Source organism: Passer domesticus, chromosome 10 (assembly GCF_036417665.1).
Source record: "Passer domesticus isolate bPasDom1 chromosome 10, bPasDom1.hap1, whole genome shotgun sequence".
NCBI classification, from domain to species: Eukaryota; Metazoa; Chordata; class Aves; order Passeriformes; family Passeridae; genus Passer; species Passer domesticus.
In genome coordinates, this window is record NC_087483.1 from 28,949,702 (window position 1) to 28,974,438 (window position 24,737).

General features: G+C 50.4%; 1 protein-coding gene and 1 long non-coding RNA gene across 3 annotated transcripts; one reads left to right on the top strand and one right to left on the bottom strand.

Moving 5' to 3' along the window:
* Positions 1-4,453: 4,453 nt before the first annotated feature.
* On the top strand, positions 4,454-23,875 carry IGFBP5 (insulin like growth factor binding protein 5). Of its 2 annotated transcripts, XM_064434888.1 has the most exons (5): positions 16,164-16,250; positions 16,582-16,732; positions 22,654-22,880; positions 23,045-23,164; positions 23,555-23,875. In XM_064434888.1, the coding sequence occupies exons 1-5, from the start codon at positions 16,179-16,181 to the stop codon at positions 23,684-23,686; spliced, it is 702 nt and encodes a 233-aa protein (XP_064290958.1). In that variant the 5' UTR covers positions 16,164-16,178; the 3' UTR covers positions 23,687-23,875. The 2 variants fall into 2 exon arrangements, with proteins under 2 accessions (XP_064290957.1, XP_064290958.1); XM_064434887.1 differs by lacking the exons at positions 16,164-16,250; positions 16,582-16,732 and adding an exon at positions 4,454-5,823.
* LOC135309049 (uncharacterized) lies at positions 15,865-19,426 on the bottom strand. The gene is made up of 2 exons (XR_010369357.1): positions 15,986-19,426; positions 15,865-15,896 (listed from the first exon to the last, which is right to left on the bottom strand). It is a non-coding gene; the product is annotated as an uncharacterized LOC135309049 (long non-coding RNA).
* Positions 23,876-24,737: the final 862 nt, after the last annotated feature.

A 24,737-nucleotide genomic window follows, 5' to 3' on the forward strand; every position in this document is an offset into this window, starting at 1 on the left:
AAGCTTCTTTTGCAACTCATGCCCAGTCATCAAGCACTCTCCCCAGAGCCAGACTGCACTTTTCCAATGCCCCAGGGAAGCAGGTACATTTGTGGTGCTGTGGCCATGGCATGCATGGCCAGTGGGGCAGGGGACTCACAACCCTACCTGTTGCTGGGCCATGCACAGTGCTGCGAGGGGCACTGTACTGCTCGCCCGACACTCAGGTCCTTGAGAGCCACCAGCAACACAATGACCTCTGCTCCGGCCAGGAAGGTGCAAAGGGGAACCTCTGTTGTCTGCTCATGATGAAACATCTGTCTTTTCCCTGTTAGCAGAAGAAATTAATTTTGTCTGTGCTCAGGCAAGAGGAATTTGTCCCCTGAGCTATTTCTGCCTCTATCATTTAAACATCCAGTATAGCCTTTATGCTTCAGTCCTCGTGAGTGTCTCTGAGGAAGGACCTCCCGATGCCCAGGATCTGATGTCCCTCGCTTACTGAATCCCCCCACTTTGCACCCCAAGCTGACCCGTGTGGGCCATTGGGAGGTGGAGGCACCCCAGTCACCCGTCACCACTGGAAATCTTGGCAGCTGAGCCCTGGTAATGTGAAACACAGCCAACACGGCCCCGCAGAACACCCAGGCGCTGATCTGGTGGGGGGAGACTCCATTTCTACATGCGGTTTAAAATTGATACCCCCATGAGGCATGTTAGAAAGCAAAACATTGATGCTGTCTTCACTGGAAGCATCGGTTGCTTTGTTTTTTTAATGACACAGAAAGCTGCTTGCAAAGAGATAATTTCATTCAGCCTAGCCCTTGCTGGATGTGGAAGGAAGTCCTTAGAGGTGACTCTCCAACGTATCCAGTATGCCACCTAGCCCTCGCTAGCTCTACTACATCCACTGCTGCGGGATGGGCTGCGGGATCCTGCTGGAAAGGGGCTCCCAGCACAAAGCTGTGAACACTTGTTGGGGTTATCATCGCAAGCAGGAAGGCACTGTCCAAGGGAAGAACAAATATCTTGGGAAGAAATCACATTTTACTTTTGACACTCAGCGCAGTCTCCATGCAAAGTGAAATACTGTGTCAATATCTGCACCTCCTGCTGGTGTTCATCCCTCCTTTCCACACTTCTGTCTCAGACTTGTCCCATCAGTTCTACTTCTGTTGCTTGTCGTTTTTGCCTCCAAGCTTTGTAGAAGTACTGTTTTTTTCTTTTTTTCAGAACGATGCTTCAGGCACCTGATTTCACAACTATTCAGTGCTTTTTAATGCTTGCTCATGAAAAAAAATTATACATTCTCCTGTATAAGCATTATTTTGCTAATGAGTTTCAGATCTACAAAAATCGGACAGTGGTTTTGGAGGGAGAAGAAAAAAGTATCTTACTTTTGTATCTGCCATTCAGCTCCTAATCCTTCTAGATTGCCTGAACTTTTGTTTTATATTCTAAGTGCTTCCAAAACTCACAGATTAGCCCAAACTGATTAAAGTATGTGTTCCATCCTCTTTATCATACCCAGGAAAGTCAGTGCTTTTGCATATTACTGAGATTATCATAATGAAGTGTAACATATCTGATATGTTAAGAACACTAACTGCTTTCCAAATAATCATTTCTCTTTTTGCAGCAGAGCTATATGTAACACACAGAGCCTATAGCAATGAAATACACTAGAAGACACTAACAGAAATGTTGGTTTCCTCTGAACGCTCTCTGTTCACTCCCTCGATATAAGAGAGCATGTCTTATAAACATAAAACATGATTGTGATCTCCCCTGGAAGAGCACAAGCCAGGAGAAATGTGATCTTTGTTAGCTGCAGGCTCTCCTACAGCTCGTGGCCAGCCATACACTGCACACTGTCCTGTGGCTGCCTTATGTTGCCAGGGTAGTGGGCGTTTTTTGGTGTCAGCAGAAGATGCCATAAAGACTGACCTGGAGAAGAGCATGGAGAGAGCACAGACCAGGGGTCATCTGCAACTCCATCCCAACTGCTGGCCTCAGTGGTTCAGTACAGGCGGCAGCCCTAAGAACCCCATAGCTGAGACTACTTTCATAAAATGGGGGAAAACCTGCCAAGAGGGTACCTCTCAAGGCTAAAATATTGTCCTTTTCTGGCTGAGGATACAACTCAGTTTCCAGGCAAGCTTTTGTGGATGAGTGTCCTCGCAGCACAGGAGTGAAATGAGGGTGGCTGCAAGACAACTTCACGTGACCTGGGTTTTGGCCCAAGAGAAATTTCCCGGACAGCCCTAAGTTAGAGCAGCTTCCCCTGGGATCCCTCGCAGGATCTCTGCCCCGTGGCAATCCAGCCGTGCCCAAGCCTCCCATGCCAGGGCTTGCAGCTGGGCTTGATGGAGGCAGTTCTCTACATGCCTCACCATTTTGTGTCTCGCAGGTAGGAGTGGGAGTGAAACCTCTCCTCCACCCCTCAGACACTCTCACTGTCTCTGCACCAGCTATTAATATGGGGCACTCTGTTTCTTACAGGGCAGATGAGAGAACGAGGAAAGCCATTTTTCTCCTGCCCCAAGCCCTCTCACAAAGTGTTTCCAGATCTCCAGGTGAACAGTGCTCACTCTCTGCCTGGTGGTATTTTCCGCAAAGCACCCATTCAGACCAGTGGCAGATTCTCATAAAAAACAGTGGCAGGATGCAATTAATATGCTGTAAAAGCCCTAAGTGTCAACTGGAGAAACCATTTTAAAGCACTTCAAGATAAAACCCCTGGGGAGTGCTTTTCTTACCTTAAAGGTGCCTTTTTTTTTTCCTTTTTTTTTTTTTTTTCATTTAACTGTGATCTAAGCAGAGATTCAGATAGTAATAAATAAAACCTCTGGGAAAAAACTCTTGGTAGAAAGAAAAGCAAAAAACACCCAAACAAGCTTAGAAATGTTGTTTTCTTTTTTCGAAGGGCAAGAGGTAAGAACAGGAGGAATTTGATCTTTACTACTGAGTCCACATGGGGTAGAAAGGCAGTAAAACAAGGAACACCTGAGAGGTGCAAAGAAAGCCTTAAGCTGGAAATTTTGGAGAAGAAGGAGTTAATGCTTTTAAGCAACCATCCGTCCTCTTACCATAGATAAGGGTGCATTCTAGTGGCAAAATCCATGCAATGCAGCTGCACAGATGACTGATCTAAAAAGAAACCTGGGGAATATGAAGCTTTGGAGGAGTGTGTGCCTGTGTGGAAGGGGGGTTGACTTGAATCGCACATAAACCTCAGCCAGAATTAGCTGATCCCTTTGAATTTCCCACTGCCCCGGTAGATGCCCCCGTGCTTGAGCTTCTGAGCAGACTCCCACCCCTGGTTCTGCTCAGCGCCCTGCTCCAGGTGTAACCCCTGAGCACAGCTGCGGGGGCTGCACACCCCGCTTTTGGAGATTCCCTCCCCTGCGCTTGCAGCTTCCTCGCTCCTAGAGATGAATGAGAACTGAGGGAGGCAAGTGAGAAGGACCAGGGCCGGGAGAACTGTAACCCTGAGGAATGCAGCGGTGGAACAAAAGACAACAAACCCCAAGCTGCCCAGGACAGGGGATGAGCACTGCAAAGCGCCTTTTTTTTTTTTCCCCTTTCTTCTCCCTCCCCATTTTGTGAGGGCAAGAGGCAGAAGAATGAGCTAAAACGTGCAAATTGGACTTCACATGGCAAAATTCCCCTTCTTTTCTGGCATGCCCTAAGCAACAGCGAACTTTTCCAAAGAGGAATCTAACACAGTGCTTACAAGCAGCCCAACCCTCCCTCTGCTCACTGTCCGGCCGTGTTAACCCTTGCTGTTTGGAGGTGTCAGGGGCGCACCCCGACACAGGGCAAAGCCTCACTGCGGTTTTAAACCTCGCCCAGGGGCAGAGGGAACGGGAGAGGAGGGCTGGGCACCCTGCACACACAAAGGCTCCTTCCTGGGCCCGGGCGGGCGACAGTAGCTGGCTGGCAGGCACCCAGCCATCTCCTCGGGCGCTCACCTTTGGAGCGCACGGGCGCTGCGCGGGTCCCAGCGCGCCGCTGCCCGGCACCGCCCGGGGTCCGCACCCCGCCAGCACCGGGCACAGCCACAGCACCTAACATCGGCCCTGCTAACTCCATCTCCCACCTCCTCCCCAAGCTCAGAGCCCTGACCTCTCCCATCCAGACTCCAGGCTGCCCTGCAACCCAACGGCAACCACTTTGCTTTTTCTTTTTTTTTTTTTTTTTTTTCTTAAACCGTGAAGATCTGAACTTTCCCCCCACCCCACCCCACCCCCCCCTTCCAGTCCTCGGCTTCCCCTTCCCCCTCCTCCTCCTCCTCCTCCCCTTGTCTCTCCTCATAATATTATCCTTGATCACTGCCCGGGGTTTGAAGCCCAGAAGTCAGGAGCTGCGCACCCCACCCCCACGGCCCGAGCGCGCACTGATAGGGCCCTCGCTGCTGGCACCTAGTCAAGCTGAGGTGTCATTGGGATCTCAAATTGCAGCGAGGGGCTGGCAGGCAGCCAGAGGCAGTCTATTTAAAAGACAGCCTGTTCTGCAGTATTCAGTCTCTTTAGAAACTTCTCCAGGGGAAAAGTGTTGGGAGATCTACAAAGTGGATTTTTTTTCCTCTTTTTTTTTTTTCCTTTCCCCCTGATTTTTTACCGCTCCTCTGCCGACTTTGCAACAAAACATTCGAACTTTGCAGAAAACTTTTTTTTTGTTTTTACTCTTTTGGTCTTTTTTTTTCTTTGCAAATCTTGGAAGAGGGAAGCGGGAGAGTTGAACAGAGCCGATCGAAACACAACTTTGCTTCATACCAAGCTTCCCAGCAGCTCGCTGCGTCGGGAGAGACTTTTCCTCCTGCAGAAGAAGAGGGAGGGGAGGGGAGCTTTGCATCCCCTCTTCCTTCTCCTGCGTTTTCTTTTTTTTTTTTTTTTTCTTCTCCTCTTGACTGCTTTGATGCATTATTAGCAGGACACTGGTTTTCAAGGAACTTTGCTCCCTTCCCAACCTGCCTCCTCCCAGCCCTTTGGGAAGAGTGTGTGTGTGCGCGTGAGTGAGCGAGTGTGTGAAATCGCCGTCCCACCTCCCCAAACACCCCTGCTCCCCCACGCCTCCCCCTGCAACCTGTAGGCTCTGCAACCCCTGCAGGCTTCGCTCCCTTTCCCCCCTCCTTCCCTCCCTCTTTTTTGCGCTCCCGCGGATCGCGGTGCGAATTCCCTCTTTCGAGGCGAGAAAAAGCTGAAAGGAGAAACGGGGAGGGGGGGAAAAAGGACAAAAAAAGAGGAAATCTAGACGTCCCCCCTCTCCCAACGCCAAAAGGAAAGCAGGAGGGTCTCGCACCCCGAAATAACCCCCAGAGTGGGGCGCCTGCAAGCAGGGGCTGCTCTTTCTTTTTTGAATTTTATTTTTTAAAATTCTTTAATTTTTTTCTTTAATTTTTTTCCTTTTATTCTTTTTTTTTTTTTTTTGGCCCCCCGAAGGGGCAAACGGAAAGCCAGCGCCGCCCGCTCCCGGCAGCCCCCCGCGCCCCGTCCCGCAGCATCCCCGCCGCGATGCTGCTGCGGCTCCTGGTGCTGCTGGGCGCCTGCCCGGGGCTGTCGCGGTGCCTGGGCTCCTTCGTGCAGTGCGAGCCCTGCGATGCCAAGGCGCTGTCGCTCTGCCCGCCGTCGCCGCTGGGCTGCGAGCTGGTGAAGGAGCCGGGCTGCGGCTGCTGCCTCACCTGCGCCCTGCCCGCCGGGCAGCCCTGCGGCGTCTACACCGAGCGCTGCGCCCGCGGGCTGCGCTGCCTGCCGCGCCAGGGCGAGGAGAAGCCGCTGCACGCCCTGCTCCACGGCACCGCCGTCTGCCTCAGCGAGAAGAGCTACCGCGAGCAAGCCAAGGCCGGTGAGTGATCCCCGATCCTCCATCCGCGGCTCCCCCGGATGCTCAATCGCCTCGCCGGCTCCTTTTCCATCTTTCCGCCTGCTTTTTCCACCCCACCGCCAGCTCCCGGCTGCTTTTTCCCTCGTTCCGGGTGCTCTTCCATGACCCTCCGCTTGCTTTTCCGTCTTTCCGGCTCCCTTTCCATCTTTCCGCTTGCTTTTCTGCTCCCTCCCACTGGCCGCTCTTCCCTGCCCCCGCCGCTGCCTTCCCATTCCGCCGGCTGCTTTTCCATCTTCCCAGGTGCTGTTCCATGCCCCCACTTACTTTGCCGCCTTCCCGGCTACTTTTCCATCTTTCCGCCCGGTTTTCCATCCCCCCCCCCCCCCCCCCCCTCCCCCGCCGTGTGCTTTTTCGCCTTCCCGGCTCCTCCATTCCCCTGCACCACCACCAGCTGCTTTTCCATCTTTGTGGCTACTTTTCTGCCTTTCTGTCTGACTTTTCTCTTTCTCTCACACAATTACACACCCTGGCTGCTGTTCCATCTTTCTAGCTGTTTCTCCATTCTCTCTCCTCCCCTCCCCCTCCAAGAGCAACTTTTCCAAGCACCCGGTTGCTTTTCCATCTTTTCTGTCTGCTTCTTCACCACCAGCACTTCTCCCGCTGCTCTTTCACCCCCCCTATTGCTTTTCCACTTTTCCAGCTACTTTCCCATCTTTCTAGATGTTCTTCCACCCACACCCACAGTTGCTTTTCCATCTCTGTGGGTACTTTTCCAGCCCCCTAGCTGTTCTTCCATGCCCCCTGCCACTTTCCCCATCCTTCTTTCCATCTGTGCTCTGGTCAAACCTCCTGTTGCATCATCTCACAGCCCCCACCCTGCCTTCCATCATCTCCTCTTGATTGTCCCATCTCCAGTAGAAGGGTTTTCTTTCCCCACTTCCCAGATGCACCCTTTTAGTCACAACTGCATCCCAGTCCTTCCCCAGTCGCATCCTTTACATCTTTCCTGCATCCCTGTCTTCAACCCTCTCCCTGACAACTTTCTATCACCACATCCTCCACCTTGCTCTGGGGCCCGAGCTGATCTCTGCAGATTGAAGTACAGAGGAGAGCAGGGCATCTCCTTTCAACCCATTCCCAAAGTCCTCAGCCACCCCCAGGTTTGTTGCTCTGCCTCACACTTCCTCCTTGGAATCACTACAGCGCGCTCTTTCTGTCTGCCAGCTCTGGACATCTTTGTTGGGCGATGGGCTTTAGCTCAGGGAGATGAAGAGAGCAGGTGCATTAGGGACAGGATATGCGTTTGCACAAAATAATGGTGGTGTGGCTAATAACAGGCAAGAACAGGTTAAAAGCAAGTATGAAGGCGAGCATGGCAGCACCAGTGCAAGGCCAAGCTTCTGAAATGTTTGCACCTTGCACGTGACGAAAGCATGAAAGAAAGCGCTCCTTCATTTTGACACTCATTTGACTCCCATTTTTGGATCCTGTAGCTCATGTGAGGACAGATTCCCTGTGTTCCTCCAAATACATCTGTATTTCTGCCATGGTGTGAAGGGGTGGTAGGGAGGGTGTCTTTATGTCCGGGGGACCACTTGGCAAAAAAAAAAAAAACAACAACCAGAAACTCTCACTTTTTTTTGGTCCATTAAACAGTCATTTCTACTTGTTAGCAAGCGTCTGCTTATACCCATGCAATGGGAATCAGTTTCTCCTTTCTAGCACCTAATAAATTGTGATGCTTTTATTATTTTTCCCCTTTGCTGCTTGCAGGCAGTGGTTGCGTTGCTACGCACCATCCTTCAGAGCAAAACCAAATTCTGTGTGTAATAACTTCCCCCCTCCCTCGAATGACATCAGATGTCCAAACTCCCTTTAATCAACTAGAAACAGCAAAGCTGAGCTTGGTTTTTTGAAGGGCAGCTGTAAGATACGAGGGTTGTGAGCCGACCTGCACAGGGAGCAGAGGGTGAGGCCAGGAGCCACGTTCCTGCTGGGGAGCCCAGGAAGCTGGGCAGTAACCACTGTCAGCAGAGATAGGCCAAGTATCCCGGAGTGCGTCATCCTGGTGTTTATTTACTCTGCACGTGTGTGTGCGTGGCCAGGGGCAGGCAGTGTGGTCGGGAAGGCAAAGCCATGCAGCTGAATCCCAGCAGGAGAGTGGGGCCCATCCCTGCGCCTGTGTTGAGAGGTGCCCATACAGGCACCTGAAAAAGCTTTGGCACTTGGCTCCCAGCATGAATATCCTTCCGTTTCACCTGCCTCGCACATCCCAAGGAAACTGGTCCTTTAGCAGGTGCTTTGTGTGAAAACTTGAGCCAGGGCCTTGTAATTCTTCTGCTTTTGATTTTCTTGGGATTCAACACCCATTGAATGGACAAGGAGAGGGACAGGAAAGCGGTGGCAGGTTTGTCGTGCAAACCAATCCTGTGGCACTACCTGTGCTTCCAGTTTGGACTCCCCAAGTGCCGCAGGGGCCTCTTTTCGACAGGTTTTGTTTGCAGCAGATGAGCCTGGATTGGAAAGGCTGCTGCAAGAAGCCACAGGAGACCAGCAGGCTCCTCTTGAGATTTATGCAATTGCAAATAGAAATAAAAAATAAATCAGGAATTCCTGAGGATGGGAGAGGGGAAAAAAAAGTCACTTGGCATTCGACTGGTAGTGTGTGAGAACAAAGTATATTTTCATAGGCATGTTTCTAAGCAACGGGGCAAGAAAAGAAATTAAGTTTGACTTGAACTTTCTGGCCTCTGCCAGTTTGGCCAGCAGCACAGGGACCGTGCACTGGGGAAGCTGGCCTGGCCCTCCCATCTATCAATGACCAAAATTGGCCCTGAGCTGCAAACCACTGAGAAAAAATCAGCACTCTGCAAAATAAACTATGTGACAGTGGTGAGGACTAGATCAAACTGCATTTCTATCTATTTCTGCCCTCGTGCTGGCCAAGTTTAAAATTGCAGATGCTTTCCTCCTTATGGACAAGGTAGAAATGCACTGAGCAGCACTGCAAGAGCCAGAGCCTGGGAGGCCAGGCTTAGCTCTCCTGCAGAGCAGATGTCTTGCCTGGGGACATGCAGGTAGCATGCCTCAGTTTCTTCATATGTATGCTGGGCAGTGGTACTGAGGAATGCTAGAGGTAATGAGCAGAATGTCCTCCTGGTTTGTTCAGAGGTCTGAAATGAAAGTAAGTGTGGGATTAAAGAGCCTTAGTAGGACTTGTTTTAAGTAGATGGGTATGTAGGTACTGACAGGATGGTCCCTGTAGTCCTTCCTCCCACAACAGTCAGACACTGTCCTTTACTGAAAGCCAAACATCACGTCTGCAATTGACTGTTCCTGGTTAAAAAAACATGAATGAGCTTCATTTATGGCACGGGCTGCAGGATTCTGGGTTTTCTCTGTTTTGTTTAGGTTTCCTTTGAAATATACCATGTCTTTCCATTTTTCTCTCCTGTGCTCCTGCCAGACTTCCTCCTGCTGAGACAGCAAGGTCAGGCTGAGCACCAGGGAGTGGAGGGCACAGATTGGAGCCTGCTGCCCTAAAAACGCTCATGGAAAAACAAAGGTTGTCAAATATTTCCTTCTCTCTCATTCCTGCTCTCTTTCTAGAAAGCGAGCAAGACTTGGCAAGTTTCCTTATGAAACCGTGAGCCAACGATAACCAGGAGGGGAAAGGGGAGGGTTTGCAGAATTAGCCCTAAGAAAATCATCTTTGCAGCGTCAGCTGAAAGGTGGAGGAGGAGGAGTGCTGCCGAGCCCAGATTTCCTGCAGCTTGTGTTTGGTGCTGTCCTTTGTTGCTCCCCAACATATTTTCCCCCACCCCATTCCCCCTTCCCGTAGTCGCCTGCTCTGCATCTGGGGATGCTGGTTTCAGGGGTGAGCAGAGGGGATGTGGTGAGGCAGGAGGGCAGCTCCATGCCGAGCTCCGGGGTGAGGGTGAGGGCAGGGGTCATGGGAGCAGGGTGCTCGGGATGCGCTGGCTTCTTGTGCACATGTCACTCCAGGAGGGACCCGGCTGGTGCGAGCGGCAGGTCCATTGTGCAAAGCAGCTCCGAGCTGTCAAGGTGAAAGCTAGTATCAACAGGCCTGCAAAACCTCAGACACAAAACAGGAAAATCTCCATTTTTCTTTTGATCTGGGTTTCAATAACAATATATTTAAAAAAAAAATAGAGAGAGAGTGAAATCCATCAGGTGCCAGCAAGAGAGCTGGGTTTCTGCGGTGTGTGTGTTACGGGGGAGGAAGGGATGGGGTGTTTCAAACAGGAAAGGAGGGGCCTTGGCTGGAAGGATTTTTCAGCAGCCTGGTTTCTAAGGAAGGAGAGAGAATATTAAGTAGTTGATCCAAATGAAATTCCTGCCGAGTGCCAGCAGAGTTCACCGGAGAAAAGACGTGGCTCTGTGCGTGCGTGCGTGCATGAGTGATAGAGCTGGCCCCGAGCTTCCACACAGCCCTGGACCCACTCCAGGTCAGTGCAGGGAGAGCTTGCACCACCACAGCGGAGAGCAGGGGCTGCTCTCAAACGGGAGCCTCTGCAAACATGAGGGATGCTGGAGGAGGCCATTGTGCCTCCTTGTGTCATACTTAAGCAGCAGCAGCAGCATCCTGAGCCCAGATGATCGTCGCGGCTTTGGCACGTCAGTGACTTGAGCACAGTCATGTGCGACGCTTCACTGCGGGGTGTCCCCTCAGGCTTGACAAAAGGGAGCAGGAAAGACTGGGTACCTTCTGTGCCAGCTTCAAGGCATCCCCCAGTGTCTCCTGTCGCTCAGTTCGTCACACGTGTCAGGGCAGGGGGGGAGGAAGAGGAGGAGAGGCGGCACCCGGCGCTGCCGCACCCGGAGCGCGGTGCTCTGCTTCCTCCTAACGACGGCGGGAAGCGCTGCTCGCCCGGCCTGGCAGCCGCAGGAGCAGGGGCAGTTGCGGGAGCTGCTACAGCAGCAGCGTTTCCCTAAACTCTCCATGCAAACTGAAAATCCTGGGAGCAGCCTGGGAAGGGTGGCGGGAACCTCCATCCCCTCCGGGCTTGCCGTGCTCCTCTCAGCTGGGTGAGCCGCTAAGAACAATTGTAGCTCGTTTCCCTGTGCCAACTCACAGGGCAGATAAAAGCGCCCATGGCACAGCAAATCCTGCCCTCCCTTTTTTTTTTTCTTATTTTCTTTTTTAACCCAAGCACTTAGTAGTGCAAATTGCAGATGTAAGTGAAGAATTTGGCTGCAACACACCTGCCCCTCTGTGGGCTGCAGAGCAGCAGGATTAATATGCACAGGGAAGATATGCGTGTGAGCATATGCACACACGTACCCGTGTTCGCACGCCCACACACGCCTGCATAAACATTTAATGTGTGCAAGCACACACACGGAGCATTCTTGTCTCTGGAGGCAGAATGGTTTCCAGGCAGCACACACAAACCTCTCTTAGATGCAGGGGTTCTGGTTATGACTGGCACATCGTATTTTGCCATGAAGATCAGATACTGGGGTGCAGATCAGCCTACCCTGTCCTCCCACTGAGGGCTTGGAAATGAGATGCACCAGGTGAGCATATCAAACAATGGGAGGTGAGGAAGGAGATAGATGCAAGATCTATCCTCCTCTCAGCCAGCTGTGTGGATCCAAACTCACCCCCTCTGTTTGGAGGTGGCTTGTGTTTTCTGGCTAGACTAAGATAATACTCTGAGAGATTTCTTGAGGGCAAATTTTCCCATGTCAAACAAGCAAATTCTTCCCAGTGAAGGTGTGAAGTCGTGCCTTGCAAAGGACAGCCAGTCCACCTGCCAGGGCAGTGGTCCCTGGTGTCATAGGTGGAAGGAGATGGTGCCAGGGGCACTGAGGTCTCTGGGATCCTGCAACTTTCTCCATGCCCAGGCAGCAACAACTGGCCTTCAGGAAGGTGTGAAACAAGAACTGAATTGGGAAAAGATGGCACATTTGCTGAAATGCAGCAGTTGAAAGCAGGAGAAACAGCCTCCAGCACTGAGCAGAGGAAGCTACAGGACTCAAAGACATGATGCATGCAGAGGTCAGAGATGATCCAAAGATCATCTTTAGCCTGTGTGAGTTCACGGGCAGCCAGCCTGATAACCACCTAGTTGTTTATAAGGAGGTTTTTTATGGGGGAAAAAGTCGATATTGTCTGTTTATCATCAGCTCAGGAATAGCCAAAAGTATGAGAAGGCTCTGCTGGTGAGAAGGAGCGGGATACTTGATCCCTCATGCTGGAATCCTCTCAGACCTGGCCCACTTGGTCCAGTGACCATGAGCCTCCACACTGGGTCTCCCCAGGGCAGGGACACAGAGTGGGGGAACAGCTGTGCCAGCACTCCTGGATCCTGGGGCTGCTCATTTAAGAACACTGGGCACAGTTCATGATTCATGCCTCAGGTCATCCTGGAAGGGTCCCGTCATATCTGGTGACACCCCCCATCCCCTTACCACTCAACCCCCGCAAGACACTGTGTTCCTTCAGCTGTGTAGCCAAGGCAACTCTCAGCAAGATGTTGTTTTTGAGGTAGCTCTTTGATGCTAGTGATCTGAGAGGACCCCTTAGTGTTCATGTCAATCCATTGCTTGAAGTTAATCTCAGCAGGAGCCAGCATAATGTGTTTGCAGAAATGTGGGACTCTTGGTGATTGCTGTGAGCAAATTTGCTTTCAAGGAATCCATTTCTCAGCATGTTTTGGTAAGTCTTCTGTCTATGATGTTTCCAGGACAAGTGTGAGAGAGACACTCTGGTCAACAGATAAACTTTCAGAAGGCATGTTAAATTTATCCTTGTGAAGTTAGTGGGCATTTCTTGCGTGCACGTGCACAAGGCCTTGCTGTCACTATTGCCCTCATTCTCCAGACCCCTCTGATATTCCCATCATTTTCATTGTAACTCCACCCCAGTGGTACTGTCTCTTCCATGCAGAATGTGGGAATGGAGGGGTCAAACAAACTGGCACAGCATTCCCTCTTAGCCTGGCAGACCTTGATCCTGCAGGATGCTGAGCACCTTTCCTCTAGGGCCAAAGAATCAAAGGCTTTTGGGCACCTCTCCCCTCAGTGGGAACCAGCTGCCTCAGTCCTCGAAGGAATGTGGGGCCAAAGCAAAGGCTGTGGGCTCTGCTAGAGCTGGAGAGCTCTTTGCAGCTTTGAGCCTGGAGGGCTGTTGTTGCAGTTTGGTTTGTTTGCTTGTTGGATGGACACAGCTGGCTTGATGATGGAGATAATTGTTATGTTGATGGAGATGACTTGTCTGGTTGCTATTTAAGGGCAAGAAAGTAATCCTCACAGATACTTAGGGAAAAGATTGCCTAGCTAAACAGAAGAAGGAATGTTTCTTAAAGGTAACTTTGGGGGCAAAGTTGGCTAATATTCATAATTCTTTTTTGTAGAAAAACAGTAGAAATATTTTATTTTTCCAAATACAGATGGGATTCATCAGAGGACAGTTAAATCAGCAGAGCCATTTATTATTCATGCTTAAGAAATCAGATGTTATGTGTTAGACTAATGATGAAAATCTGTAATTAAATAAGCCAGTGAAAACTATGGAACCTGGCTTTCACTTCCTAATTTAAAAACATGCTGGAAAAGAAGAAAAGTTTTACTAGGGAAGAATTGCAGAATTGTCTTATATCTGTTCTATACCTGCCCAGCAGTCAATTACACTGCTGCCACAGCTACATGTCTTACGATATTATTACATGTCTTAAGATGTTTTATTTAAATACAAAGTCACATACAGTCATTGCTCTTACTTGTGTGCCCCTCTTTCCTGATAAAATAGTAAATGTGGGTGAAATTTTACTGCATCATTTATTAACCAGTTCAGTGCCCAGTTATTTGGTTTTGTAAAAGCAGCAGTGGCCTGAGGTTGCAGGAGAAACAATAAAGTGCAACAAGGATTTTATCATTCCAGAAAGGCAGATCTTGATCAGTTGTCTTTCATGGAATTTCAGACCCCAAAATGGAGATTTATACCCTTTTGTCCATCAAGAGACCCATGAGGTTTTTTTAACATTCAAAAGCATCTTTTCATTGGGTTGGACCGAAAGAAATTGCTAATGAAAAATTAGCAATGAGAAATTGCACTGAGTATGCAGTGGTACAGGGTGGAAAATGCTAAGAGAGGCAAGATTCATTCATTAGGATCAAGCTTGGGCAAATTTCTCCTTATCAATATTGTCTGAGTGTGAAAGTCAAGCTTCTGGTACTTTTTTGTAGTCCTACTTAGGTGGACTGAGAGATTAAATAACATCGAGGCCTACTGCAGGCAAAGGCTTTCTGAGAGAAGGAGCTATTTAGAAAGGAGTCCTGAGGGCAGAGGTTGGAAATTTCATCCCTCAGAGGTGGTAGTACTCAGGATGGACGGTACATGTGATGATGTGTCATCTGGTGCTGACACAGAGATGAGCAATGGATGATCTCACACAGCTTTTCCATCTGGTTTAAGGCAAAACTGTGAAAGTGAGGCTGAAGGCCTGGAAGTTAATACAGGCTAGGCTGGAACTTGCAATCACAGCTGCACACCTGAAATACTTTGGTTTTGAAATACTTTTGGTGTTGTAACAGTTCTTGTCCAACACCTCATGCAGGTGCATCTCTACCTCCACCTTGCTGGGCCTTTTCCTGTCTCTTTGTGGTGAGCAAGGGGCAAGCATCCTGGCAGCACCTGCTTTTAAGTCCAGGTTTCTTGATGTCTCATGTATACTGATACCACTTTTCACCACAGTTTTAAAGAGAAGCCCCACAGAGTCCAGGAGGGCAAATTACTTATTCCTTCTCCCTAGTTACACTTCCTCTACTGCTGATGTTGAGCTACCTGCATCCAAAAAGTCCCTGTTCCTGCTTTTTTCTCATGCAATAATGACAGCTGATGGACACATCACACCTCCTTCATTACTGTGGGCACAGGAAGATTTTTTCCAAGTCATCTCGGGTGGTCAGATGATCAAACAACCTTTGGTTTTCATTCAGAAAAGCTTAAAGCATGTGTATTCTCATATTTTTGTCACAGATAAGCCCCATGCAGAAACTGCTGGTAAACAATTCAGTGATGCCTTGCAGGAGATAAACCAGATTTTCCTCACCCTTAGTTAGGCGGAGACTGTCATGCAGTCCCCTCTGAGTTTTTCTTTTTTAATCTTTCCTGCTCTTATTTTCTTGGCAGCTTGGTATGGGTTTTGCCTCCTTTATTGCAACCAATGAAATCTGCTGCTTGGGTGGATTTATTGGAAAAGATGTGAGACTAAGAAAGGCTGAACTACTTCATCCTTTCCAGGAAGGAAGACTATGTCTTGGTCACTCTGATATTGAAAGATGATTTATTTAGCTTTCTGTGGGTCATAATTCAGCTCTCAGCTTCTTCTGCAGTTTCAACATATGGAATGGTGAACATCTGCAGTCTCCAGATGATGTGAACGAAATACGTTTTATCTTCCTATCATCAGTGCATCAGCAACAGGAGCTTCTTGATATAAATCTAGTCCTGCAATACTTCCTTCCTCTCCACTTGCCAGTTCAGTTCTCTGGAAGATAACTTTGTTCAGGAAATGTCAGACTGATATAAGCAGCTATCGAGCAACAGAGTATCTGCAGTTTTGCAAGATGGTGCACATCAGCATCATTTAATTGAAATTGATGGAAGTTTGCTCATCATCTTACTGGAGGGTGAAACTCTGGAAATTTTCCCAATTCTTTTATTGGTTAGACATTTTTGGCTCTCTCTTGGACAGAAATAGTTGTCATGAGAACCCAAAGTCTCTGGCTATGCCACCTGTTGACTCAGACCGTCAACGGGTCTTGGTGTGTCCTGTATGTGCATTGCAAACTCCCACACCTACATGGAGAACTGATTGTAAACAGATTTGGGAAGTCCTTGGAAAGAGACAAAGACAACACCTGTTCAGCCACAGTCTTTATTGTTACATCTCAAGGCAGCTGGTGCCCAAGCTTGGCTCTTCCAGCACAGCATGGTTGCTTGGAGACTGGTGAACTAACAGCTAGCAATGTGTAGGGAAGGAGCTTCCATTATGAAGCTCCCCATATCCAAACCTGCTTTTCTCCTTGCTCTACAGTTACTTCCAGAGAGTTTTATTTTGTGACTGCAGTAAAGAAGTGCAAGTCAGGCAAGCTGCTATGTGCACATAGCAACACAGATCCTTCCTTAAGCTTCCAGTTCCCATAGCTGTACCTCTCCCACCTCCGTGGCATTTGCTGGCACTGCGAAGTCGTGCTGACCCAGAGATCCACTCCTACAGATAGGTCCTGCACTTCCAGAGCAGACCAAAACATGAGCTGGTTCCCTTGAGAGCTCCTTTCCCACATGCTGAGCTGCATTTCTCCCCCATCCAGCTCTCTATGAGGACACAGAGGTCATCAGGATTATGATCTCCCTTTCCCATGAATCCTGTGTGAACCTGGGGGCAGCCCAAGCACCTGATATTCACGCTCTGCAGGTGAGCCCTGGCTGATACAGCAGAATCTGTATCCACAGGTTTCTGCTGAGGAGACATTAATCACCTGAGAAGGAGCTGGTCTTCCAGGCTAGTTCAGCAAAGCCCAAACAATTACTTAAAAAAAAAAAAAGCCATGGAATAGCACACCCCTCTGCCATCAGTGCTTGTTCTCTGAGGCTCTTCAGGTATTCTTGAGCTGTTCCCAAGCATCCTCCTGGCTCTTGGCTTAATGAAATGGAGATCAGTCCTAGCCTTCCAAGCCAACTCTCTGAATGCTTTTCCATCTCTTCTCTGAGCTTGGCCTTACTGATCCATATCCTTCCCTTAAAAGGTGTCTCAGTGGAACAAGGGAGTGAGGTCTCATCAACTTCCACCATGTTGTCACAGGGGTATAAGATACTGGAATACCCTGGAGCCCCTCTTCCAAAAGCTTGTGTGGCTTTTGAGCCATGGACTGATTGGATTCTCATCATCTGTCTTTGGTAGGTGACTGGGAATGGTGGGGCAGAGTGGGTGTTTCTGGGAGCACTGCTTTGACTGCTAAGGACTTCCTTCCACACTCTGCAAATCACAAGTGTTCTGCTGCCTTTGGCAGCTATTGAAGTTCCTAATTCCCAGGAAATGAAATAGGGTCTGTGTTTTCTTACTACTGCTCCTGTGTCTGTAAAACAGCTTGGCTCATGGGAACATCACAGGTTTCAAGGGGACCAAGACTGAAGAGGTGGTGGGAGTTAACTTTCTTAACTTCAGACCTTTAGAGGACTAAGTGTGATCACTGGAGTCACAGGAGAGGAGACTGGACTTTCATTCCACCCTAAAATCATAACCCAAGCCAGATGATGGGGCTGGTCACAATTTGGAGGGTGCAGCGTCTCTGCAATGACTTACACATGGAGTTTGGCCATCCAGAACACCTCAGTGTTAGCATTTGGGTGTTATGTGACATTGATTTAAGTGTCTGTTGCACGTTGCTGAGACTTGTGAGAGGTGGGGTGTCAGTCCCAGCAGGGCTGTTGTTATTCTGTCCTTCTTGGTGTGTGGTGTCTCCTTTGAGCCTCTCATCACCTGCAAGCATTACCAGCATGCTCCCTCACCAGTCCCTGCCAGACGAACTGCACCGGCTTGATGCCAAGACCCCACCAAAGCACAAAAGTTCGTTCAAAGTCCAAGGCACATTGCAGCTGGCTCTCCAGCAGACAACACCCTGGGCTAGTGGAGGAACTGGCTGGAGCCTCCATCCTCAGCCCTGGCTGCTCCGCCTCCAGTGGGTGCCAGATGGCCTGGGGCTGGGCGGCTGCCTGAGCTCACTGCCTGACCTCACCAGGGCGGTGGTCTCAGCAGTGACCCCAGCACAGGCACAGCGCCTGGGCCGCTCCGCTGACCACCCCAGCAGGGCTGGGGGTCGGTCACCACCACGCTGGGGGCTGCGCCTGGGACAGGAATGTACGAGCTGTTCTTCATTAGGCGGGTGAAGGCTCCTGGGCTTCTGCCTGGGCTGAGTCTGGTGGCCTCTGGGGAGCTCAGGAATGCTTTTGCTCAGTTGTACTCTCCAGCTGCCAAAGGGTGCAAGATGAGATGACTCTTCTCTCTTTGCATCTCTTCCCTGCCTGCATTATCCCTTCCCTGCCTGCATCTTGAGAATGCAAACAACAGTGGCTGTCTCTGTGTGCTGACCAGGAAGGAGGCATTTTTGTTTTCTCATCATGGCCACAGGTGCAAGTGCCGGTCAGGGACAAATTTGCCTGCCAGTAACAGGAAGTTTTGATGTAGGTCGAGCATGTCCCCTCCTCCGGAGTGGGCAACAAATGGGAAAGGCAGCTGGGGAAAATACTCAGGGCTTTTTCTAGCCAGGTACCTAAGAACGGAATTCCTGTATAAGCCCCACATGCAATGAGCATCTCTGAACAGAGATGGACGAGTTTGGGGCAGAGGTAGGACAGGACAAATTCTCAAAGTCTCCACGAGTGACATTTGTATTGTTCCTGTGCTAGAGGTTTAACTGAGATCCCCATTAAGTCTTTCTCCAACACCTTCCTGCTTAAGTGGTGTATTATGTTAGTACCTATGCTGTAAATAATAATGATCATGATAATAATCAAGAGGGCTGTTTAGCAGGGTTGTGCTGTGGTTGTGCATGTACTTCTTCGGCGCATGTGGCTTTTGGGGGTGGTGTTGAACAGGACAGCAAGTCCTCTAGCAGTGGGCTGTGGCTGTAACGAGCACGGTTCATTAGGAGCAGCGGTCAATAGATCCTTTCTGCCAGAAACCAATGAAAATGTGTTACAAAAATTTGAGCCTCCCAGCCATGTGGAAAAAGTTTTGTGTTCCACTCTGTAATGTCAGCAGGCAGCGATGCAGTGTTCCCACACACTCTGCTCCCCTATGTGAGTGCACCCACCACCTCACTGGGACCTCACATGGGTCCAAAGCATCTGAAGCCCAGGAGCGCCAGGCTGGGTTTTGATGCAGGGCAGAATCATGTGTAGTCTGCTCTGGGTGGTATCTCTTAAGGACAGCAGCCAGCCAGACAGGAGCAATTTGTGGCTTCCCAGAAACAGTGCCTGGTATTTTGCTACTCCCCTTCCCTTCTGCAGGGAACGGTTGGAAATGGTTCCTGTTAGGGAGTTTCCTCTGGCTAGCCTGGAGAGGGGAGAAGACACTGTGCCTCAGCCCAGGGCATAGGACAGCCTGTGCTCTGCTGTGGGTATTTTCTGCATCCCAGGGCTCATCAACAGCACAGTCATTTTGGCCTGGCCTGGGTCAAGAGCCTTTCCAGATGCTTTCCCCTCTTTTCCTGGGCAGCAGTGGATCAGACTAGACATGAAGCCATGGATTGGCTCTGAGTTGAGTTCAGTCTCCTGCCTTGGCTGTAAGGTCAACATCCCTTTGAGGTGACTACAGCCCAGGTGTCACTTCCAAGCTAGCCAGGCATCCTCAGCTTGGCTAGAAATGTCATTCTTTTGTGTCATTTTTCTGTGCCAGTAAGCTTGGGACCTCTACTGGGAAGTGATCCCCTCCTGAGTTGTGGGGAGAAGGAATGGAGCTGTGTAAGCCACCCACCTTCTGTTTCCCACTGTCCCTCATCTGAGGACACTGTGAGTAGGGTCTTCCTGCCCGTGCCCTAAGCCCACAGGGATGCAGCATGCTTTGCCCATGCCTTGTGTCCCCTGACAGGCAGCTCTGCCTCTGCAGGTGGCCACCAGGCTGGCAGGCAGATGGGAGTAGGCGGGAAGGGGCTGTGTGGCAGGCCAGAACCTGACAGTGAGGGAGGAGGAACTCCAGCCTGAACTCCTTCCCGAGTCTTCAACACGATTAGGGCTTCTCTGGGGAAACAGGGCGTTGCTCCTGCCAGCATCTCCTCAGGCATGGAGGCACAGCAGTGCCAAATCCTGCCTGCCATGAGCCCGCCTGGGGGCACACGGAGGGTAATGAATGAGCTGGTGAGTGAGGGTGGGCAGGTGGGTGCAGGAGCTCTGGGGATGCTGATGTGAGTGTCTGGTCTGGCAGCAGTGGGCAGCTGCAGGCTAAGGTGGATGGGCCAGCCAGGAAGAGAAGGGAGGGGCTGCATGGGTGCTGCATGCCCCGGCTCTGCCTTTACCTCTCCGCTTGGCACTGGGAAGGCCCCATAGCAGCTGGCCAGAGCTTGTCAGGAGCTTCTGTCAGAGACCTTTGCCCTTCAGTTTGCCAAAATTGGCTTGTTAGAAGAAGGAGTTGTATCAGCCTTGTTGTTGAAGGAAATTAGGTTATAAAAAACATAAGAGGATGGAGGAAAGGGATCCCTTCAAGGCATCCATGGAGTTATCACTGGGCTATAAAGACCCAAACTAGACACCACTGCTGAGTCAGAGGTGAAGGAGTCCCATCACTTCTAACCCTTGTTGTGTGACATCCCAAGCATATGCTCCCACTTGAGGAGGAACACATGCATTCCACTGAGTGTGAAGGGGGTCAGTTCCAGGTGCTTTTTCAGCCCTGCAGAAAAAAACAGACATGGGTTCGGATCTGGACAGCTTTTAGTGCACATCTGCAAGAGCACAGGGCTCCCATCTGTCCTTGCTGAAAGGGCTCCACGTTAGTCCCCAGCTCACTCTGGCTTGCTGGCAGCTTGCAGGGAGAGGAGGGATAAGGTGCTTGCAGGAGGGTAAAGCTACTGACCATGTGAGCAGTCTGAGCTGCTGCAGACACCCAGTATACGCTGAGTTCTGGGGACTGGACACCCTGTACTGTTTTCCTGACTGAATCCTCACTGCCTTGTATCCTTTATTTGTTACTTGTTTTTATTTGTTTGGATTGCCCTAGGAAGCTGTGCCTCACTTATTTGTTATGGAGGAGGTAATGAGTTGTGGCCCTCCTGTGTTACTGGGGGGTTGCCAGCACCAGTGTGAAACTTCCCTTTATTACTGTAGGGCAGCCCAGGGAGGTACTCTGGCAGCACCTTCTCCAGCCCTGGACTTGGGTGCCAGAGGGGATTCCTGGGACAGAGCACTGAGTGTTTCACTGCTATAAGAAGGGCTTAGTCACTGCAGATGCCTCCGTTCGTTTTTGCAGACCTTGAGTTGCCAGAATATCTTTTGAGGCAAAGGATGCACTTCAGCTGCACCTTGTATTGTTCCACTCTCTGGGGAGTAATTCCCAGTTTACTCAGTTTCTTCTCTATCCCCTGTCTGTTATCCTTTTAGAGTAGATGAGCCCTGATCTGTGCAGGCAGTTGAGTCCTGCAGCAAGGAATAAACCCCCAACCATATAAGCATTATGGGGCAAAATGGCAAAATTATCCCATCCTGGGGAGCCACATGAGTCCTGGGGATGGTGCAGGGGATTTTTTATGTTGCTCTTGGCAGTTAGGAGGGTGTAGAGTTGGGGATGTTCATCCAGTGCTGTTCTTGTGGAAACAGAAAAAACAAAGGGCCACATTAATAAATAGGTGGCCATGAGAAACTTCCAAATTTTTGCTGTGAGAGTGCAAGGTCCCCTTGGCAAGGAGGAATAGGAGACTTGTACCTGTGGTTGGCTTGAGCACCCAGTGACCCAGTGACACTCGGTCACCTCCAAACCCCCCAGCTGAGGTGTGTGTGACAGTCTGGTACTGCCATCTGCCACTAAGCATCTCATCTGTCCCCCCCACTGGGCATCCTCAGGCATCCCTGGGCAGCAGTGGCATCCTCCCTGTCTCCCTCCTGGTGCTGCATCTGGGCTCCAGGAAGCAGTTGGTCTGCAGAAAGAATCCTGCTTGCCTTGTTGGGGGCGTATATCTGCTTTTATTTTAATCCTGAGCCTTTTTCCCTCCTGTAGGAGGGGATGATCTGGGTTCACTGGCATAGAAATTGCAAGAAAGGCTTTTTAGGGACAGATTTCAGCTACTCTGATGCTTTCCTTCTGCTGCAGTTAGTTTCCTCATAGTCACTTGCTGGTGACCAGCAAGTGATTTGTCATCAACACCAGACAGCTGGGGACCCAGGGGTCAGAAGACCAGGAACCTCAGGACCTTTAAACTGTATTCAGATTTAGTTGAGAAATAACCCTTTTTCACTCTGCTGGTTGTACTAAATGTCACAAGTCATCTAAGTTTAGACTGTCACCAGCTTGCTCCTATATATAACTGCTCAGGGCTCCTGACTGCATCCTGCCAGCAGAGGTTGTGCTGGAGGTCTACAGGGAGATGGGTGCTATGGGCAGAACCTAAACATGGTCCCCCTTTGTTGTCAGCACCATCAGTGGCAGTCAGGCAGCATGACTTGGCAGTGTTACCCTTGGCTTTGATGGCTGGTTCGTGTGTGCCAGCAGATGGGAGCTGGTTTGATCCCATGAGTGGGGCTGCAAGCTGAGGACCCTGGAGATCGTAGCACTTGTCAGCCACATCTTTGGTATCACTGCTGAAATGTCTGCCCAGCCACATGGTGGCTGTGCTGTGTGATTGACCTTGGCTTTGGAATTGTATCATCTTCAAGCATTCCTGGCTTGTGCTCTTGCCTTCTTAAGGCAGGGTGAAGCATGAACTCGTCACTTAATCCTCTCAGCATGGATAAACAGGGGCTTCTCTTCCTCATTTATGTGTCACCTGGCCCTGGAGGTAGGATGAGAGGTAGGATGACTCTCATATTGGTCTTTTTCCACAAAATGATGGCCCTTGTATGTAGAAATGCATCCTAGACCTCTGACTCCTCCATGCTCTCTAGGCACCTTCCTGTCCCAAGCTCAGAGGTCACACAAAAAGCTTGTGAAGTCCCACACAGTGGGATAAAGCCAGGGCTGTAGGCAGCAGCTGGGAAAGGGGTTCCTTTGGTTATTCTCATCCTGCCTGGTCCAAAGATCTCCTCTGGGGCTGGGCATGAGGGTCTCTGTGCAAAAGCAAGCCCCACTCATCTCACAGGGACATGACAGTTTGGTACCCCATCCCTTGCAGAACGGGAATCCCGGGAGCATGAGGAGCCGACCACGTCGGAGATGACAGAGGAGACCTACCCACCCAAGGCCTACCGGCCCAAGCACGGGCGCCTCTCTGAGCTCAAGGCCGAAGCCCTGAAGAAGGACCGCCGGAAGAAGCTGACCCTGGCAAAGTTCGTGGGCATGGCTGAGAACACAGCTCACCCTCGTGTTGTCATCCCTGAGCTCCGGCAGGAGTTTGAGCTGGTGGGTGCCTTCACCTTCCCTCCATGAGGCTCCCATGGGAAGGTGACTGTGGAGGGCTTTTACCCCTGGGAAATGGGTACTAGTGTGGGGGTACATGGGGGCTTTTGCAGCTGGAGGGTTCTGTGAGGTGCTTCCCTTCTCACGTTTGATCTCCCTGCGTGCAGGGCCCGTGCCGCAGGCACATGGAGGCGTCCCTGCAGGAGCTGAAGAGCAGCCAGCGGATGGTCCCCCGCGCTGTCCACCTCCCCAACTGTGACCGCAAGGGCTTCTACAAGAGGAAGCAGGTAAGATCTTCCCCACTCAGGAAGGCTTTTCTCTGCCAGTGCCCTGGGTGGGAAGGATGGAGGTTTTTCCTTTGCTGGGTTAGTCTGTGTGTTGCTGCAAGCATCTCCAGACACATTTGGTGGTGGGTGGCCTTGCTGATGGCTCCTTGCTGATGGTGCCATCTGGCCTGAAGCAAGCATCCTGAAGGAGCTGGTGAGGGAGGGGGAAAAATCAGAGAACCCTGGGCTGGGGTAGCAGCAGGGACAGGGATGTGCTGAAAGCAGAGAGCAGGAGCCAGATCCTTCCATGGGGATTGCTGGTGTGAAAGGGCCGAGGCCTGATCCCCAGGGAGGGAGCCACACAGCGTCTGCTGGCTAGCTTCTGATCTCTGCCCTTGGGTGTCTCCCCAGTGCAAGCCCTCCCGGGGCCGGAAGCGTGGGCTGTGTTGGTGTGTGGACAAGTATGGCATGAAGCTGCCGGGGACTGACTTCCTGAGCGGAGACCTGCAGTGCCACGCGTTTGACAGCAGCAATGTGGAGTGAAGCCACCTCCCCTCCCTCCGCCCCATCACTATCTATCCAGACTCCCTTCCACCCTCCCCTCTGCACCTCCCCACGCCCCGGGACTCCGATTCCTTTCATCTCATGTAAGACGAAAAAAGAAAGGAAAAGAAAAAAGAGAAAGGAAGAAAAATGAAAAAAAAAAACGGAAAGGGAAAGAAAGAAAGAAAGGAGAGAAGTAAGGAAAGGAAAAGTAAAAAGAGAGAAAAGAAAGAAAAAAGAGAAAAGAAAAACGAAAATTAAAAAAGAGAAGAAAAGAGAAAAGAAAGAAGAGAAAAGGAAAAAAAGAGAAGAGAGAAAAATAAACCCTGAAGAAACTGAGGACTCGGAATCTACAACAGCCTTTTGACAACAAGGACTCAGCAAGGAAAGGATAGAGCCAGAGACAAACCAGCCATGGCCACTCTGCCATCCTGCACCTCTCCCCAACGCTGCCTGCACCCCTCTGCCACAAGCAGAGGTCACCCTGATGTAGGAAGCTCTCCAAGTTGCTGATTCTCCAGTACGGGTTTTGGGCAGGTTCATTTTTATTTTTATCATTTTTTTTGTGTTAGCTAGTTGATTTCTGAAGGGTCTTGAGAGAAAATCTTGTGGCCACCAGTGTACCCCTTGCAGTCCTCCAGAGTGTCCTCCCCATGTTGCTGGGACTCACTTGAGTTGATTTCCATCTCAAATGACTGCCCCCTATCCAGGCAGATTTCAGCAAGGGAGGAGATGTGGGACTGTTAACTTTGTGTCTGGAGACAAGCTGGGGAGGGAAACACAGATCCTGCAACAGCACAAATACCCCCAGAAAGTATCTGTGGTCTTCAAAAAAAAATTATCACAAAAGGAAATACAGTCTCCCCTTGTCCAGTTCATCTTGATTGGAGGGTCTGACATTTTCTTGGACAAGCAGAACTGACCATTGTCCATCCAACTGAGAAAGTGTTCATCACCTGCATGCACTTGTGTGTGCATTGATGTGGCTTTCCCTCCTTGCAACGCTTCACCTTGAAATTCGGAGGTTTCAATGTAATATGAAATTAGGGGA

What these genes read in the sequence shown, in the direction of transcription:
- IGFBP5 (XM_064434887.1), top strand. Translation starts at nt 5,493, where the DNA reads ATGCTGCTGCGGCTCCTGGTGCTGCTGGGCGCCTGCCCGGGGCTGTCG. An exon ending in TCCGGCAGGAGTTTGAGCTG is followed by an intron (nt 22,881 to 23,044) that starts GTGGGTGCCTTC and finishes CCCTGCGTGCAG; the next exon opens with GGCCCGTGCCGCAGGCACAT. An exon ending in GCTTCTACAAGAGGAAGCAG is followed by an intron (nt 23,165 to 23,554) that starts GTAAGATCTTCC and finishes GTGTCTCCCCAG; the next exon opens with TGCAAGCCCTCCCGGGGCCG.